The sequence below is a fragment of the Aureobasidium namibiae genome (genome assembly GCF_000721765.1).
Source record: "Aureobasidium namibiae CBS 147.97 unplaced genomic scaffold scaffold_12, whole genome shotgun sequence".
NCBI classification, from domain to species: Eukaryota; Fungi; Ascomycota; class Dothideomycetes; order Dothideales; family Saccotheciaceae; genus Aureobasidium; species Aureobasidium namibiae.
In genome coordinates, this window is record NW_013581197.1 from 1 (window position 1) to 16,694 (window position 16,694).

Sequence of the window (16,694 nt, forward strand, 5' to 3'; positions counted from 1 at the left end):
GGGGGGAAACGTGCCGCAAGAGAGTTACAGGAGCCAAATCATGCTGCTCTGGAGGGTGGCGGCCATCACTTCATACTCAGCCGTGCGTCGCTGTAGAGGTGTCTATACAGAGTAGTGGGTGATCATCCGCTCTACTGCGGACTTGAGGTCTGGAATTTGAAGTGAACTGTGCGTTGTTGAACATCACATTATTATCACCATACCTTCGACGTGTCAGATCTGTCATCTCCCGGCCTTCTTGTCCTGCGATCCGTGGACACTATAACAATGCACGATGATGTCCGGGACTACAGACGGTGACCAAGAAAGCCGCAGAAAAGACAGCTTCTCAATGGAAATGTATCCTGTCATCGGGACCCATTGTACATCTTTATAGAACCTTACATGGAACGCCGTTGCACACGGACAATCATATGGACAGGAAACGAGAGAAAAGTGTAATAATGGAATTAATTGACTGATTGATATTCTCGCTGCTTTGGGTGGGGGGAGTAATACACATTTACATAAAACAGAAAAAAGAAACAAGGGCGCAAACAAGACAATTATGAGCCGATTACAAACATCATCATATCTCCTCGTTAATTAAGTATGGTTACGAAGAGAACAAATGATATCCGGGATGTCGAATCATTGAAGAGAAGGGCGAGTAAGACGAGAAATCTTTCTCTCTTTCGAGGCATACACCGTGAGCCACTTGAACGGCGATGCTGTCGTCAGGCCATTGATCAACTTTCCAAACGAGGACGCGCAGCCATGTGGTGAACCTGTCCCATTCTGTCCGTCGACGTGTTGGCGTTGGCGTTGGTGAGAGAATCCGAGAGTATGTGAGACTTGAAGAACCAAAACATCCAGGCGAATTCGAAGCAAGAGATTACAGAGCGCTCCGGCTTTATGCGGGGTTGTTGTTGTTCTTGTTGCGCAGACCAAGAGTAAGACCGACTGCCAGACCGACGATGATGATGATGAGAAGAGTGATAAGCAAGCACCACCACTTCAGCTTACGAGCGTTACGAGCACTCTTGATGCCCTTATCGAGTTGAACATTGCCAGCTTCGGTATCCTTCTTAACGTTCTCGGTGTGCTGCTCGGCTTGTTGAATCATGGGCTCTTGGATAACGACGGCTTCGGCAAGATCCTCAAAGAGCTTGTTGAGCTCGATCAAAGTACGCTCAATCTGTTGAATGTCGTTGTGACGAGCGCGCACAGCACCGAGAACAGTGCTGGCAGTGGCCGAGCGGTTGGTCTTGAGCTAGAGACGAAGTTAGCACATGTGATTGACGAAGCACAAAAGATGAACATACAGCAGTCTGGAAAACACCCTCGTTACCCCAATCGGCGTTAGAGGCCTCTTGGACTTCGGCATCGGTAGCCTCAGGGTTGACAATGCGGTATTGGCGGGCAATTTGCTCACGGTATCGGCGCTCGTAGCTAGCCTCCTCGTTACGGTACTCTTCGAGCTGCTTCTTGAAGCTCGTCTTGAGCTGGCCGACCTGACTATTCTTGATGTTGTTGTTGCGACCGCTTCTGGCTGCGTCTGTCTCCAAAAACTTGATCTGATCCTTGATGGAGGTGTTGAGAACCTGCGTCTGGGTGATGATGGACTCCAGAGCCGAGTTGGAGGAAGCGTCAGGGCTGTTGAGAGTGCGCTGGTGGGCTGCGGCAATTTCGGAAATGTACTGGGTCAATTGACGGATATCGGCTTTGGCAGCCTCGACGCGCGACAAGAAATCCTGGTTGCTGAGGACAGTGGGAGCTGCCTGTTGCATTGGGGCCTGAGTACCAGTGGCTACCACGCCAGCGGGGTGTTGACCAGATACACCGGCAGCTTGCGTTGTGCTGTATTGCGAGTCCTGAGTCATGGCCGAGTAGTTTGATTCTCCATGGCGAGTGGGTGCCGGAGGCTGGAGAGGCTGCTGCTGTGGCGAGTCAGTATTTTGGTTCTTGCGACAAGCTCGACAATACACACATCACCATACGACTGTCCGTAGGGGTTTGCCTGGCCGTAGCCCTCGTTGCCGTAAGGGTTGTCTCCATCGCCGTAAGGGTTTCCGCCGTAGCCCGAGTATTGGTTGTTGTTATTGTAAGCCATGTTTGGGCGCGAGCGCAATTGATGCGCAAGTAATTATTAAGATGTTGGCGTAATGTTTCTGTAGTAGAGAGATCGGAAGCGTTGGCGACGAAAGAGTGAGATGGCGCTTCGGCTTGACGACACGTGCAAAGGCGGGACGCGGGTATTAGGCAGGAGCGACGACGGTCGGTTCACAAAAGAGAGCAGCACGCGACGGGATTATTGCAGTCCAGGAGGTAGGCGCGACGACGACGATTGTAGTGAGGAAAAATGGGTTGAACAGGCAGTCAAGGTTCTGTCGGTTCGTGATTGCGCGCTTGGACTGGAGCGACGGATGCAGCAACGACGCCTGGTCGTTGCCATTGGCCCAAAGGCGACTTTGGCCAGGCACAGCCTAGGTGATCGGCCTCCCGCCCAAGTCAAATTTCCCAGTCTCCCCAACACCATAACAATCACTTCATGTCTTGATATATCCATCGTCTTGTTCATTTGCGCTCTACTGTACTTTTGTCCTATCTGTAGTTGATGTGTCTTCTCTCGTATCATCATCACACCGATCGAAACACTGTGCCCGACTCTGCTGCAGGCTGCCCGCCATGAAACAATCGTCACCAACGTGCAAACACCAAGTCTGCGCATGCGCCATCTTTCTTCCCACTTTCCGTCTTGTTGGTGTTGCGAGGTCAACCTCGTGTTTTACTGCTGTCAAGCGTATTTGCCCCATGTTCGTCATGCCGCCTCGGCACTCGAGACACAATGACGATTGTCGTGCTAAGAATACGGTATGGATGCCTAGGCTGCCGCTCCCAGCCAACTCAATCGCCGCTTTGGCAATCATGACATGCCGAACCTGGAGAAGCAACATGCAGGATCGTCACTGAAGTTGAGCAAGATAGATAGAGTGCTTCGTGAATATCTTGTATTCTGCCTCTTGCGAGGTCTTGTCCCTGTAGGAGCTAAACCGCTGTTGTACAAAATCATAGGGGAATCTCTAGTAAAGTCCCAGTTCCAGCCGAGCCGTGAATCATCGTGAGCCGACCAACGCCATACTAAAAACACATCCATTCGTGAAAACGCCTCCCGTCCCATTTATCATCCAATCGTAAACCGTAACGCACTGAAAATGCATGCTTTGAAGTCGCCTGAGTGAAGTACACTCGCATTACATCTCGAGGTCGTCAAAGTCTCTCATCATGACAGCCATCTGGGCACGCTTGGCAGCCTCGGCGAGAAGGCTGAAGTCCTGCAGGAATGGTGATGCGTCGTTCAGGCCTCTGGGCTTCTCCTCTTCGCAGAAGCTACCGCGGTGTTGCTGAGGGAACTGAGGCATTTGCTGGTAGAAGTTGTTCTGTGCAGGTGGCAACGAGAACTGAGACTGGCTGGAAGGCGACGACACGGGCGCAGCAGAGACCAGAGTAGGTGACTGACGAGAGTTCATGTTGGTCTGATCAGGGCTGGTGTTGATCGAAGCAAGTGATGACAGGCTGGCCGAGCTTGTGAAGTTTGATTGGTTGTAAGAAGACTGAGGGTAGGCAGGTCTTTGCTGGGCGTAGAAGTGTTGGTTTGAGTGAGAGTCCATTGTGTGTGTGTAGATGTGTAGAATGCAAGTCGACTTGATAAACTGGAGAAAGTTTGTGGAGGAATGTGGAGAAGAGAGACCCAGGGGAGGGCTGGCCTTTAAGCTGAAAGGGCTGAAAACGAGTCGGCTATGACGACTGAAGAGGAATCGAGTGGGTGGAGGATCGGCTGTCAGGGACCGGTCACTCTCGGCTGACTTGGGGAATAACGACTCGTGCGTAGGAGAAAATTAAGCCGAGGGAGAAGATCCAACGTGCAAAGGGCTGTGAAGGTAGCCGGCTAAAGACCAAGTGATTGGCAGAGGTCGGATGGAAGGACGGGCTGATATGCGCACGCGAGTCGTTTGGTTTGGATCGGCCGAGTGCGTGGGGAATCTGGGGATTGACGGCAGGAGAAGCAAAAAGAGGCTGATGTGATAAGCGCTTTGATGGTGTGCTGGTGCTTGATTGACGGCGCGACGATTACGGAAACAATTGTGAGCAGGAAAAAAGGAAGAACGAAGGGAGGAGCAGACAAGAAATACGGTAGCCGTCAGATCTTGCTCGGCCTTTCATGGAAACCGTGGTGGATCGCCTCATCCCCCCCACATACACCACCAACGACACGAACCCGTAGAAATCCGTCCGCATTTTTACTGCCGGCCCGACACACGGCGCTCAGGTCAAGATTGCGAGAAAGGCCGGGGAAGGTGCGCGATTGGTCTTCTTTTCGACTCGGGGTAATTTCTCGGCACTACGTAGCCCTTCCACTCCCAGTCGCAGAGAAGACCGAGTGGTCGGCGCTGATCTGATCCTCTTGCAAGGGCTCCAAAGTTCAAACACAACAGTCTGTAACTACCGGCGTCATGCGTCTGAGTTGATCATGGCCTGCATTGACTGAAGATCGCCTTGCTAATCACCAAGGAATGTCAGATTCGTCTGTGTCATCCACAGAGCATAACTGCAATGTGGAGACGACTTGCAAAGCGATTCATGGGTAGCGGCCTAGAATCCAGTCTCGAAGGAGTCTGTTATGATCTCTCCAACCATATGCCCCGCGACTCGCGAGCAGTTACACTAATGCTCGTGCATCAAGGCCCTCGAGACCTGACAATACCTCTGCCAGAGGTCACATGGGTAGCATCGGCGTGGGTCCTTGCCATGCTTGGAGTCTGCCTGAATCTGGCCGTTGCAAGAATGTTCTATCACGACTCTGACCATTCCGCTTACTCGTGGACGCATACGACTGATATCAACGTCGAAAGCTCAGGGTGTGTTGCCAGTTGATCGCCAAAAACACTCCCCATCTACACAGCGGAAATCATATCTGAATCGCAGCACCAACAAGGTCTGGTCTTCGCTTTCTACATACACATCTGTCAGGCGAGGGTTACTCACTTACTCTACTCTCAACTCACACGATGCGGGTTGGAATCCTTGTCGAAGTTGTCATGTTCGAGTAAACGGACATGAGCATGGTTGATCGGGCCGTATATCAAACTTCTTCTTCAGCAAGCGAGGAGGATCTCGAAATACACTTTTCGTCTCCACTTGACCGCCGGACGAGCAAGATCCGGGTGTGGGGTGAGATGGCGCCTGGGGAAGATCCACATTCCGTTTCTTTCTCGTCCAAACATCAGAGAATTCTGCATTCACCCTATCTTGAAGATCACTTTTCTCCGAGAGACGAGCGAGTTGTAACCTGGAGCGAACACCAGGCTCTCCAAAGCACATGTTTTGGCGGTTCAAGAACATATCGCAAAGTTTCGACCAGCACACCCGAAAAATGGTCGTCTGACAGACAATCCCGTTACACATGCTCGCTCGGTCAAATATATCGAGGCATGAGGAAAGTCTCCCATTTTCATCCCAACGATCGAATATTCCCAACCTCTTTCTGCTGAAAGCAACAAAACGCCATCGTCATCCTCCAGGAGAAGATAAAATCCTTCGATGCGTCTTCGATGCAGCAAAACAGAGTTTGTAGGTACTCAGGTACATGTCGCTTCGGCATCTCACGGCTACAAAGCATGAGTATACATCGTCATCTGTATTTTTGTCTACGCAGGCCAAGGCAGGCGGCTCTTTTTCTTCATCTAATTCGCCTTGGTCCCTGAAAAAATGATACAGTACAACATGGCGTAGGCTGGTGGTAAGTGGAGCATGCTCTGCATGCGAGAAAGGAAACATTCGCGCGCGACACGAAAAATTCATGGTAGAGAAATGGTCGAAGTTGTGGCGTAACTTGGTGAAGCATCTTCGGACCGAGAAGTGCTTGGTGTTGTTTGAGCCTCACAACTCTGCGAGATTCACTGCGAGAATCAGGGCGAATGTTTGACGTGCAAAGACACCCTGTGCTTTATGACATGAGAGCACCACACGCGGGATACCTTTTCCAGAAAGGTCGGCCGACGGCTGTCATCGCGACAGCCAGTCGACGATGAGGACAAATCAGCCCTCCACATCCCGATATCCGTATTGCACCACGTCCAACATGTCCATCACCCCCTCTAGCATTAGCATATCATACCAGCAATCATCTTTGCATCACCTGTGACACCTGTCATCAACTTCTCGCCCGCACCTCTCCACCTCTTCATATCACACTGAGCCATATCATCCGACCTCAAACTTCCAAATTTCCGAACAGCCAGACACAAACACCCGCCCCACAGACGTCCCTCTCCACTACCGAGAACCATCCACCCACACTCCCGAACCGCTTTCTCCCCCCCGAAAACTTCACGTCTGCAACCGTGCCACCGTCGGCAACGGTGCATAAGACCTTGGCATCAAGGCGTGTGAAAGAGTGCGGAACAATCTGTCCACGGAGCGGAAGAATTGGGATTCGGGTCGGAAGCAATAGAGACTTGAGCCGCGGAGGCTGCGGGTGTATGTGGAGGAGATGTTTTGAGGGTCGAGACCCAGATGTCCTCGACACGAAGTAAGCGGTGGTAGGCGTGTGTAGCCGCCGCGTGTTCATGGTACCTGTACACCTGAAGAAATGCGCGGCCTTTGGTTCGTTGTCGGCTTTGTGAAGACTCGAGAGTCAGACTCTCAGTCGGTATTTGATACCGTTACTTCTATCCAGATGACTGCAAATAGGTTTTCGTGAACACGAGAGATGTGTCTAGAACCTCGGGCGTTCGGGTAAATGGTTTGGCAGGTCATTTTTGTGTCAGCTCGGCTTTTCCACGTGCCCGCCAAGATTCCCAGAAAAAATTCTCCGAGGTCCTTTCTGACTGCCATACCGAGATTACTTCTGGACTCAAAGACGGTACAGCAAACAGCAAAAGCAATGATTCCGCTGAGGCTCGAACTCAGGACCGCCTGTGTGTTAGACAGAAGTGATAACCAACTACACCACAGAACCAATTATTGAAGAGATGTCTCGATAATATCTTGTATGTTTGATTCCTGTCGCGCAACCTCGGAGATGTGATCCAACAGGTACTGACAGGCACCCGGTGTTGTCATTTCTGATTTTGTGGTACTGTGTGACATATGACGAAGCAGCAGAGCATCACTTTTACTCAATGCATCTGTAACAAGCTACCACCAAAAGTACAAGCAAACAAGCAAAGAAGAGGAGAAAGGGAATGTATATTGGACTTGAAAAAGGGGTATCTAGAATGTTATGAAACAAAAAAGGAGAGCAGTAAACCACATACTAAACAGATACATCCTCATACACGTTTCTCCCTACGACCTTTCGACCCTGAGCCCCGACGGCCAGGTCCTCCAAAGTCGTTCCAATAGCGATCTCCATCACCGTGACCAGGTGCAAGACTAACGTCAGACCTGCACTTTGGCTGTTCAAAGTCCTCTGCCGTACCCACAGGCCAGATGGGCAAGAAACAGATCTCATCCGCTGCACAACCACGACATTGCTTCCATGTTGTCCAAGCGAGGTAATTCTTCAACTGCTTGACCTGCTTCAAAGCGATGGCGTAATCTGTCTGCTCGGATGCAATTGTCAAGCTAGTGCACAAGGCGTGTGTTACTTGGCGTACTGCTTGAGCTGCCACATGTGTTGATGTTGTGGAGTCGGGGAGGAACTGTGAGGCGCAGCGTTCAATCTCTGAAGTTGAGTTGCGAGCGCTGTAATTGATGAATGGGCGTAGCGCACGCTCAATTTCTGCTTGTAATGCTGAGAGTGTGCTGAGAGAGCCTGACGCGAGATATTCGATACGGTCGGCGTAGCGTGCAATGACCATGTCAGCGATGGCTCGCCAGTTCACAGCATCGGTGTCTTCTGCCTTGTGCAGGATCATTTGGTCAACAGCCAAGCGAACATCATCGATGATGCTAGATTCGTTGTTGATACGTGGACGACCGGTATCGTCGAAGTAGATGGCTTCTGGGTATGCAAAGGTAGAGACAAAATGCTCGTAGTCAAGAACCACACGACCACCGCCGATATCATGATAGCGAGCAGCAACGGCACGATAGTAGTTGAAACCATCGCCATTATCACCACCACCACCAAAGCCACCGCCAGACTTGGTCTTGGTCTTGGCTATGCTAACAATTTCCAAATGGGCAGCAAAGTCGCATAAGATGATCTCAAATCCACCTTCCATGCGTAGGATGCCGTCGATACGATTGCCCCATCTTTCGTTGGCTAGTTTGCACAACTGAGCTGCACGCTCTCTTTCGCCAAACATGCCCGAATCGTGGTCTATGCTGTTTGCCAAGAGTAAGACATCCTGAGTATCGAGAGTGCCTTTCTTCGACTTTGCAGCAGATTGACCGTCAACGTAAAGCAGACGCAGACTGTGCTTCGTACGGTAGGTGTGCAGATAACCAGAAGACTGATCCTCAGGTCTGTCTGAGACCAGCGGTTCCTGTTCGTCCCTGCTCTCAATACTCTCAAGCTGAGGAGCCTCGCGGGGCGAGACAGCAGGAACATGGCGCCGTTTGGGATTGCGCAGCAAGTCTCCAAGGCGGTGTACCCAAAAGCCGACTGAAGGTATGTGAAATCCGTGGTGTTCAGGGTGATCATGTTGCAGATCATCGTGCTCGTCGTCCATCTCATGAGGCGGTGGTCCATGGTGCTTGTGGTGATCACGATCATCGTGGTTCTCACCGCGGTGCTCAAACCAGTCAGAAGGAGGCCCATGATGTTCGGGAGATCCATGATGCTTGAAAGGAGGACCTCTGCGAGGCGGTTCATGACGACTTTCGCCTGGATGCCCTGGACACGGAAGGTGGCCCTCTCCGGGAGGACAACGACGCGGTGGCTTATCATGTCGAGGTGGCTCCTGGTGATGTGGCGGTGGTGGACTATGGGGTGGGGCATCCGGACGAGACTCATTGCGAGATGGTCTGTGACAACCTTCGTCACCATGTTCCTTGCGCGGCCGGTCCTTGCCTCCAGGACGCTTAGGCCGATGACCGGGAAGCTCGTGCTCCTTTCCAGCATCTTCGGTATATTGGCCTTCACCAGGAGGTGGTCCTGGTGGAGGCCCCCGGCGACCTCGAGCAAAGATCAGAGCATGCTCAGGCTCGAAAGCTAGCCACTGTGTGCCATTGACACGGTCTTTGGTCGATGTTCCGTGGTATAACTCTGTGTCTCCAGGAACTGTAGCGATGAACAAAGACATGCCATTGTGGTTCAAAGATGAGCCAAATTGGCGCATCGAATTGTGCACAGCATTGAAAATGTGGTTTGCATGCGTGATGGCATCGGTCTTCGGTACTGAATTAGAATCTTCAGGTAAAGGGCTTGCTATAGCCAGCCAGGGAAGGAGCAAGAGGAAGACATGTCGAAACTGCGGCATATTGGGAAAACTCCAGCTCAATGATGCGGCGGCTCTCCAGCTTCGAGGGAGGTGAAAGAGAAGACTGCAGACATCCAGTACTAGATAACGGATAAAGAGGTCGATTTGGTACTACCGAAGCGCGAGTACAAGGTATGGCCGCGCGTACCAAGATTGAAGCCAAGCCCGTTTTTTCACCATACCTCAAGCCTTGCGAATGGCATTGCGCCAGCTCATGTCGTTGGCACCTACTAGCTCGGATTCATTAGCGACTACATGACGAGTCGAATGCTTATAAGATGATCTGCACGCCCATCGATTGTCAGTTGTGTATCTTGAATGGCGCCTCAAGGCTGAAGCTGGTTGAGGGTGTGTAACATGCGGGCTTGCGTCGACGTTTCGCAGGGCGGAAGATTGCAAATCCTCCGCCGAATCGATTCGTCTTCGTCTGCCTGGCCTATCAAACTCTTCTCGTACATCTCGAGACATCTGCCGAGGCCTCTGGTGGATACACTGCGTACGCTGCCCGTTGACCATGTCAAGAGCGTGGCTGTGTTTCAACGGAGGGGCAACTGCTACTTGAAGCGTGGTCGATTTTCGCAGGGCGAACTTCGCCCTCAGCTTTCGGTAACCATAACCGATTCGCTCGATAGGGCTGACGACGACTATTAAAACCACCAATGATACCAAACACTATCGTTTTCGGTTTGTAGATCCAGCTGAAGACTTGTCGCACTGGTTGCGACTGTTGTGTTGTGGAATAAAAAGTCAAAACGATATCTGACAGGGCAACCCTGATCTCATTCAATATCAGAGCAACACCATCAGTTCAAGGAATCACTATCTTCGACCGAAGGCCAACATCCAAACGAGTGACAGACGTGTCTGAGTGCTGAAATAGAGCCCTTGATCTGCAAACGAACATTGCAGGGGCCGACTACAGAGATAGTCATAAAACTTGGGATATTGGTACCGGCGGTATACAATGACTCCCATCAATCGCAGCTGTTATCCGAAAGGCCCGCCCCAGCCGTCCTTCTCGATCTGATCAAATTCATACTCATCGAGAACAAGAAAGTCTTTGCCACCACCCATGTGTCCTAGATCCAGCCAATCGTACAACCCAGTCAATCCAACCAAGACTGTTAAAAAGTGTTAGCCTTTGCCGGACTTTATCTGAAATGATCGTGAAGAAAGACTTCAACATCACTCACCAGCAAGAATGGAAAGCACAAACGACATGACTCCAGCCACATACCCAGGGTCCCCTCCCAACGCCAACCAAGTAATCGTAAGCGCGAAGTATATTGTCAACGCTATAGCTATACCGCCCAGAACGCGATTTGGGTCGTAAGCTTCTACAAGCTCAATAGCGAGATCCACTTTCTTGTCCAACACGAACGCACGCCGCTTTCGCCAGAACCAACTTACCCAGGAATCGTATTTGAGGCCTGGATCTTCAGGGTGGTCGAGGGGATCGATCAAAGAGCGGCGGGGGTTGTTGTAGATGCGCATGAAGACTGGCGAGAAGATTTTTTCACGGATGTCTGCGAGACCGAAGACATTGTTGCCAAACTAGCCGAAGGTGTTAGGCACAGAAGATGGAGGTATGATGTGCGAAGACACTTACTGCCAGGACTCTTACCGTGCTCACTGTCTTGAAGCTGAGATATTGTCTGAAAGTTCCACGTAACTGGTGCTTGTACCGCCATTTTATCTCCTTGAAGAATGCAGCGTCAGAGCGGAGGGATTTTAAGAAGGTGGTGTCTTTGCGAAGATGCTCAGATGTTTCCAGAAAAATGTCATCTCTGTGACCTGGCTTCATCATCCAAACTTCCTTTTGCACGAATTGACGTTTGCTGTTCCGAAACACACATATCATAATTTTGTTGAGCGTATCTGGCTCCGGTTTGGCGGGTTCGACAGCTGAAGTTTGAATATCGCCGCCATCACCACCACCTCCAGTACCTCCTGGAGGCTTGTTGTATATGCGATTTCGACGTCGATGACTAGTCCGGGCGTGCTTATGCTCAGCTGACGAGGTATACAAGGCATCCGGTACATGTGCAAAGGTTGCGTATGTCTCGGGGCGTGAGTGCGAAGGTCGATAATTTTGCTGTATACTCGGCATTCGACCACTGTCATCGTGCGCCGGGGGCGCTACATAACCATGATTGTTCTCTCGTTCGATGTGTACGTAGTCCGCGGACGGCCGATACGACTTTCTTCGTGAGTCATGGTAATCGTCTCTGGTGGGATATTTGGTTGTTCTCTCATGCTGAGGGATTATTCTGGGTTCAGCAGGAGGCAGTGGTGAGGGGTAGGCGGGTTCTGTGGGTGCTACTTGAATATAGATCCGCGGTGGGGGTGAGATGTCTGGATTCTGACTGAATCCCATACGAGCTTCTGCGCCTTCAACTCGCGCTGCTGCAGAGTGCGAACGAGATCTGTGTATCCTGAAGTCAGGAATCTCATGCCGATTAGCAGAACGATCGCGTCTCGAGGAGCCATGGTGGCTCATCCTGCAAGTCGTAAAGCATTATCAATTGCTGGTTTATGGAGGTGTGAAGTGCTTTATATCCTGCGTGTCAGCAGGAACATCCAGCTGACTTCCTGGAAGAATCCTTGTGGCGCTCAACACTGACTCATACGATGCACCTTTGTAGTTCATCAGTCACACCCACCTGGAAGCAGGGCATGAGTGGTGGCCTCAGCCGACGGGGCTGCTGATGGCCTGCCTAAAATTCCAGGCGTGACCACCTATTGATGGAATATTGCGCAAGGCTTCGCTCGTGCATGGCTTGGTTCTTATCATTCAAGGAACGCGACGTTCTCGTTGACAGGCTTCGCTCTTTCAGCCAGTTCGTTTGAGAGCGGTCTGAGCATGTCTTGATGGCTTGCAATCGTGCCCAAATGATCGAGTTTCATCAAGTCGCTATAGCAAGGATGCTTCTTTCTAAGAAACAAACCATGGAAGTCGTGCCGTGACGCGTTTTGATGGGCCCTTCCTTGGTCGGAAGCCTCGGAAGACCCACCCGAACAATGCTGACAACGAAACAGCGTCATGTTTTCATTTTTGGCACGCGAAAACGACATGTTGTTCAGTTTAATCAAACATGGAGCGAGACAGGGAGAGCAATGAGTATGGCAGATCTCTTCGCTATGAAAACGAAGACACCACTCCGACCAGCGATCGTGAGCTGAAAGGGTGGTATTCGTACGGCCTGGCTGCCGAGATCTTTGCTGTGGCTGGTGTTGGTAAATACGTGCATGCCCACAACGCGTCGATATCGCTGATATTTGTTAAGGTTCATTTCTTCCAGTCACTCTAGAGCAGCTTGCAAAAGAGCGAGGTGTTCTACGATCGGATCATGTCACTCCATGCTGGAAACCCAAGTCCGCTGTGGCTGAGACTTCACACCTACTCTTGCGAGCTGTTAGCCGCGCTACCAACGACAAGAATGAGAGTCAATGTGTGATCCAACCCTTTGGCAAAGACATCTCGACAGCCTCGTTCGCCATGTACACTTTTTCAATTGCCGTCCTAGTGCAGGCGATTGTACTCATATCCTTTAGTTCCGTCGCTGATCATGGTAAGCTATATCTCTGCCCTTCAAAAATGGTGACTGACTTGCATCAGGCACGTATCGTAAGAAGCTCCTGCTGGCCTTCGGGTGTGTTGGCTCTGTCTCAAGTATGCTGTTCATCGTGGTCGCTCCCAGCATCTATCTTCTAGGATCTGTTCTGGTCATCCTGGGTGTGGCATCACTTGGCTCTTCGTTCGTCTTGTTGAACTCTTTCCTTCCACTCTTGGCCAGCAATCATCCATCCGTTCTCTCCGCAGAAGGACAAGCCGGGTCACCCTCGGCAACTGTGAATATGGTTGAGCCTGACGGATCGTATTCACCGGCGCCTGGCGATCACCAATCTGACAAGCAAACGTCTCCTGCTCTGGCACTTTCGAACAAGATCTCTGCCAAGGGTGTGGGACTCGGCTATATCGCCGCAGTACTGGTCCAGGTATGCAGTATCGGACTACTCTTCGGTCTAGGTAAGGTAAACTTCTCCTCTCAATCGATCCCCCTTCGAGTGGTGTTGCTATTCGTAGGTGTGTGTTGGGCTGTTGGTGCCATTCCTGGCGCTCTTTGGCTGCGCGACCGCCCCGGACCGCCGCTCAGGACTCTCAACACTAGACGTGGCAAAGCAGGACAGGTGTTGGCATACTTTGTTTTCGCTTGGGCGTCGGTCTGGCAGACTGTCAAGCAAGCGACCAAGCTACGTCAGACAGTCATTTTCTTGATCGCGTGGTTCTTGCTCTCGGATTCCATCGCGACTGTATCAGGCACAGCCATTCTCTTTGCTCGGACTGAGCTCAAGATGAGCACTGTACAGATCGCTATTCTCTCAATCACGGCTACATCGTCTGGTATCGCTGGAGCATTCATATGGCCAATCATCTCACGCCGATTTCGTCTACACACTCAGCAGACTATCATAGGATGTGTCCTACTCATGGAAATAATTCCGATCTACGGCCTGATCGGATACCTGCCCTTCGTCCAATCCTGGGGCGTTGGAGGTCTACAGCAAGCCTGGGAGATCTATCCTCTAGGTGTCGTGCATGGTTTCGTCATGGGTGGATTATCCTCTTACTGTCGTTCCTTCTATGGCCTTCTCATTCCTCCAGGCAGCGAAGCAGCTTTCTATGCTCTATATGCTGTCACGGACAAAGGGAGCTCAGCCATTGGTCCTGCTATTGTGGGCTGGATTGTTGATGTTGCTGGCACTATCCGACCTGCGTTTGCATTCTTGGCCGTATTGATCGCGCTGCCAATTCCTCTCATCTACATTATCGATACCGAGAAGGGCAGGGCTGACGCGCTGGCTATGGCTGGTATGAGAACAAGTTATGATCAAGATGCTAGAGATCGTGGTAGCGAAGATGAGGATGCCCAGCCGTTCCTGGCCCAGCATGATCGCAATGACTGAAGTGCCATCGAATCGAGTCGACTCCCAGCCCAAGTTCAGAGGCCATCCGAGCTACAATCGTCAGATAACAGTCTTTACGTTATGCTTATTGAAAAGATGAATGGGGTTCCTAATTACGATAATGCACACACATAACGTCTTTGTCCATATTCCGGAGATGTAAAAACCACGCCCAGCTTTTTGTTCGAGTCAGAGAGATATGAGAGCTCGTTGTTTTTTGCGAGAGGTGCTCTCTTATCGGGCCCATGTTTCGGTTAGGAAGGTGTGGTGTTGATCTTTAGCGGACGCTAGCAATGGAAGTCACTTTGTGGTCTTGGCAGGGACGACATCACCACGATCGACTCGCTCAACCCCCAACTGCAACAGCTCCAGAGATAAGCACTTTGGGGGTAGTTTGTGGAGTAGAACCCGAGACCATGGTCATGGTAAAGATGCTACATTATAATTATCATTGCTGCTGCTGTTGGTCACCTTCTCTGTATATTCAGGAAACTCCTCCAGCCTTAAATGCCTTTACGGATCACCTCAAACACCTCTGATAGGATGTCTTCATCCTGGACAAGCTCTGCCGCCTTCCTTGTATGCGGAACAAAAGGTTGACAGTACTTTTGACCATCCCCAGATCCACTCGGTCGATCCTGATAAGAAGTGCTACCATCCCACCGCAGATTCGAAAGCGAGCAATACGCATAAATCATTAGTCTCCACGCTCTTATCCAATCGATGGAAACATGGGACCGCGGGCGAAGACTCTTGAATGACCAAAGTACATCTCGTTTCTGGCTCAGATGGTTTTAGTGGCCGATGAGCCGCCTCGAAGATAAGAGCCTCAACAACTCTTACCCTACGGCTTTCGGATGATACTGCAATTGGCGATCTCAGCATATATAAATGCATCGCAAGACCGCCATCTGAATTCGACCAGGATCTCCTTACAACCTGCCGCCCACACTTGACCTCCTGCCATTTTTGACCTCCATACTCCCTACCATGGCGATGGCATACCCATACAATCAACCTATAGAGGTTATCCACAATGCCTACACACCACAGCAAACCACCGAAATTGCTTCACGGATGGGAGCAGCCAAGGCCCGCATGCGCATCGACAAGATTTTGACGAGCGGTTTCATGGCAGGAGCGATCCTTGCTTTCGCGTGTGCTGCAGTCTCAGTCGTCAACACGGCACCGTGGTATCAAGAAAATGCTCCTGGAGTGATTAAACTATTCGCTGCTTTGATCTTTCCTTTCGGTCTCGTTGCTATCGTTTTGACGGGTGCGGATCTATGTACTGGCAGTTTCATGGTAATTCCTCGAACAAGCCTCGATCGTGTGTCTGATTTTTCAGAGCTAACTCTTCCTGCCAATAGTTCACCACGATATCAACCCTCCACCGTCGTACCAGTATCCTTCAAATGCTACAGCACTGGGCTCTCACCTTCATCGGCAACCTCGCTGGCTCCCTCTTCATAATGGCCCTCCTGGTAGGCTACTCCGGCATCCTCTCCGATGCAGCCTCCACCAAGCAAACCATTGCCTTCGCCACCAAAAAAGTCGTCGCCCCTCAATGGCATCAAATCTTCCTCCGCGGCATCGGCGCCAACTGGTTGGTGTGTCTCGCATGCTTTCTTGCTTGCTCTGCCCGCGAGCAAGTCTCCAGGATCATGTAAGTACTTTATCCGAGCACCTATATAAGTGTTTTCACTCACAAACTGTTCAAAGGAGTATCTGGTGGCCGACTTTTGCATTCGTAATCCTCGGATACGATCACGTAGTCGCGAATATGTTTTACATCCCCGTCGGTATTTTCCTCGGCGCGCCACAAATCACTGTGGGGTTGTATATCTGGAAAAGCATGATTCCTGCTCTGTTGGGCAACATTGTCGGAGGAGGATTGTTTGTGGGCGTGGTGTATTGGTATCTGTATCTTTCCTCTGGAGATGCTGTGGTCATTGATGGAAGTAGTTATGGAGGCCCGCCTATGGCGTTGTTTGGGGTTAATGCTGATGCGGAGGAATTGCCTTCGCAGCAGAGAAGGGAGTCTGATAAGGCTACTATAGTTTGAGCGGAGCTGCGTATCTCGAATTGCTTCTGATTTGGAAGGCGATGCGTCAATGCCGAAACCAGGCGTACCGAATCTCATATCTTCAAATTCCATGCCCCAACTTGTATGCCGTTACTCAGCTCGTAGACTGTAATTCCCACTTACAATGCTCCCTGCCCACGAAGAAACGGAGCTCAATGCTCATCAAGACAGCTTCACAATGATTTTCGCACCGAGCGATGTGACCAAAGACAGTCCAGAATGTATCACAT

General features: G+C 50.9%; 6 protein-coding genes across 6 annotated transcripts; 2 read left to right on the top strand and 4 right to left on the bottom strand.

Annotated features, from left to right (window-relative positions):
• Window positions 1-892: 892 nt before the first annotated feature.
• M436DRAFT_50202 (t-SNARE) lies at window positions 893-2,092 on the bottom strand (the record flags this gene model as incomplete). The annotated part of the gene is made up of 3 exons (XM_013570349.1): window positions 893-1,252; window positions 1,305-1,879; window positions 1,975-2,092. 3 exons carry the CDS (start codon window positions 2,090-2,092, stop codon window positions 893-895), a joined length of 1,053 nt encoding a protein of 350 aa, XP_013425803.1.
• A 1,141-nt stretch (window positions 2,093-3,233) lies between these two features.
• M436DRAFT_73989 (uncharacterized protein) lies at window positions 3,234-3,650 on the bottom strand (the record flags this gene model as incomplete). Its single annotated transcript, XM_013570508.1, has 1 exon — window positions 3,234-3,650. One exon carries the CDS (start codon window positions 3,648-3,650, stop codon window positions 3,234-3,236), a length of 417 nt encoding a protein of 138 aa, XP_013425962.1.
• A 3,726-nt stretch (window positions 3,651-7,376) lies between these two features.
• On the bottom strand, window positions 7,377-9,305 carry M436DRAFT_31748 (uncharacterized protein; the record flags this gene model as incomplete). The annotated part of the gene is made up of 2 exons (XM_013570313.1): window positions 7,377-8,454; window positions 8,941-9,305. Coding segments are annotated over 2 exons (1,443 nt in total), but the record flags the coding sequence as incomplete, so codon positions are not given.
• Window positions 9,306-10,397: 1,092 nt separating this feature from the next.
• M436DRAFT_73991 (uncharacterized protein) lies at window positions 10,398-11,910 on the bottom strand (the record flags this gene model as incomplete). The annotated part of the gene is made up of 3 exons (XM_013570509.1): window positions 10,398-10,531; window positions 10,604-10,964; window positions 11,020-11,910. The coding sequence occupies 3 exons, from the start codon at window positions 11,908-11,910 to the stop codon at window positions 10,398-10,400; spliced, it is 1,386 nt and encodes a 461-aa protein (XP_013425963.1).
• A 595-nt stretch (window positions 11,911-12,505) lies between these two features.
• M436DRAFT_73992 (MFS general substrate transporter) lies at window positions 12,506-14,378 on the top strand (the record flags this gene model as incomplete). The annotated part of the gene is made up of 3 exons (XM_013570510.1): window positions 12,506-12,647; window positions 12,698-12,982; window positions 13,030-14,378. 3 exons carry the CDS (start codon window positions 12,506-12,508, stop codon window positions 14,376-14,378), a joined length of 1,776 nt encoding a protein of 591 aa, XP_013425964.1.
• Window positions 14,379-15,368: 990 nt separating this feature from the next.
• Window positions 15,369-16,443, top strand: M436DRAFT_65058 (putative formate/nitrite transporter; the record flags this gene model as incomplete). The annotated part of the gene is made up of 3 exons (XM_013570459.1): window positions 15,369-15,683; window positions 15,749-16,044; window positions 16,101-16,443. 3 exons carry the CDS (start codon window positions 15,369-15,371, stop codon window positions 16,441-16,443), a joined length of 954 nt encoding a protein of 317 aa, XP_013425913.1.
• Between the last annotated feature and the right edge of the window lie 251 nt (window positions 16,444-16,694).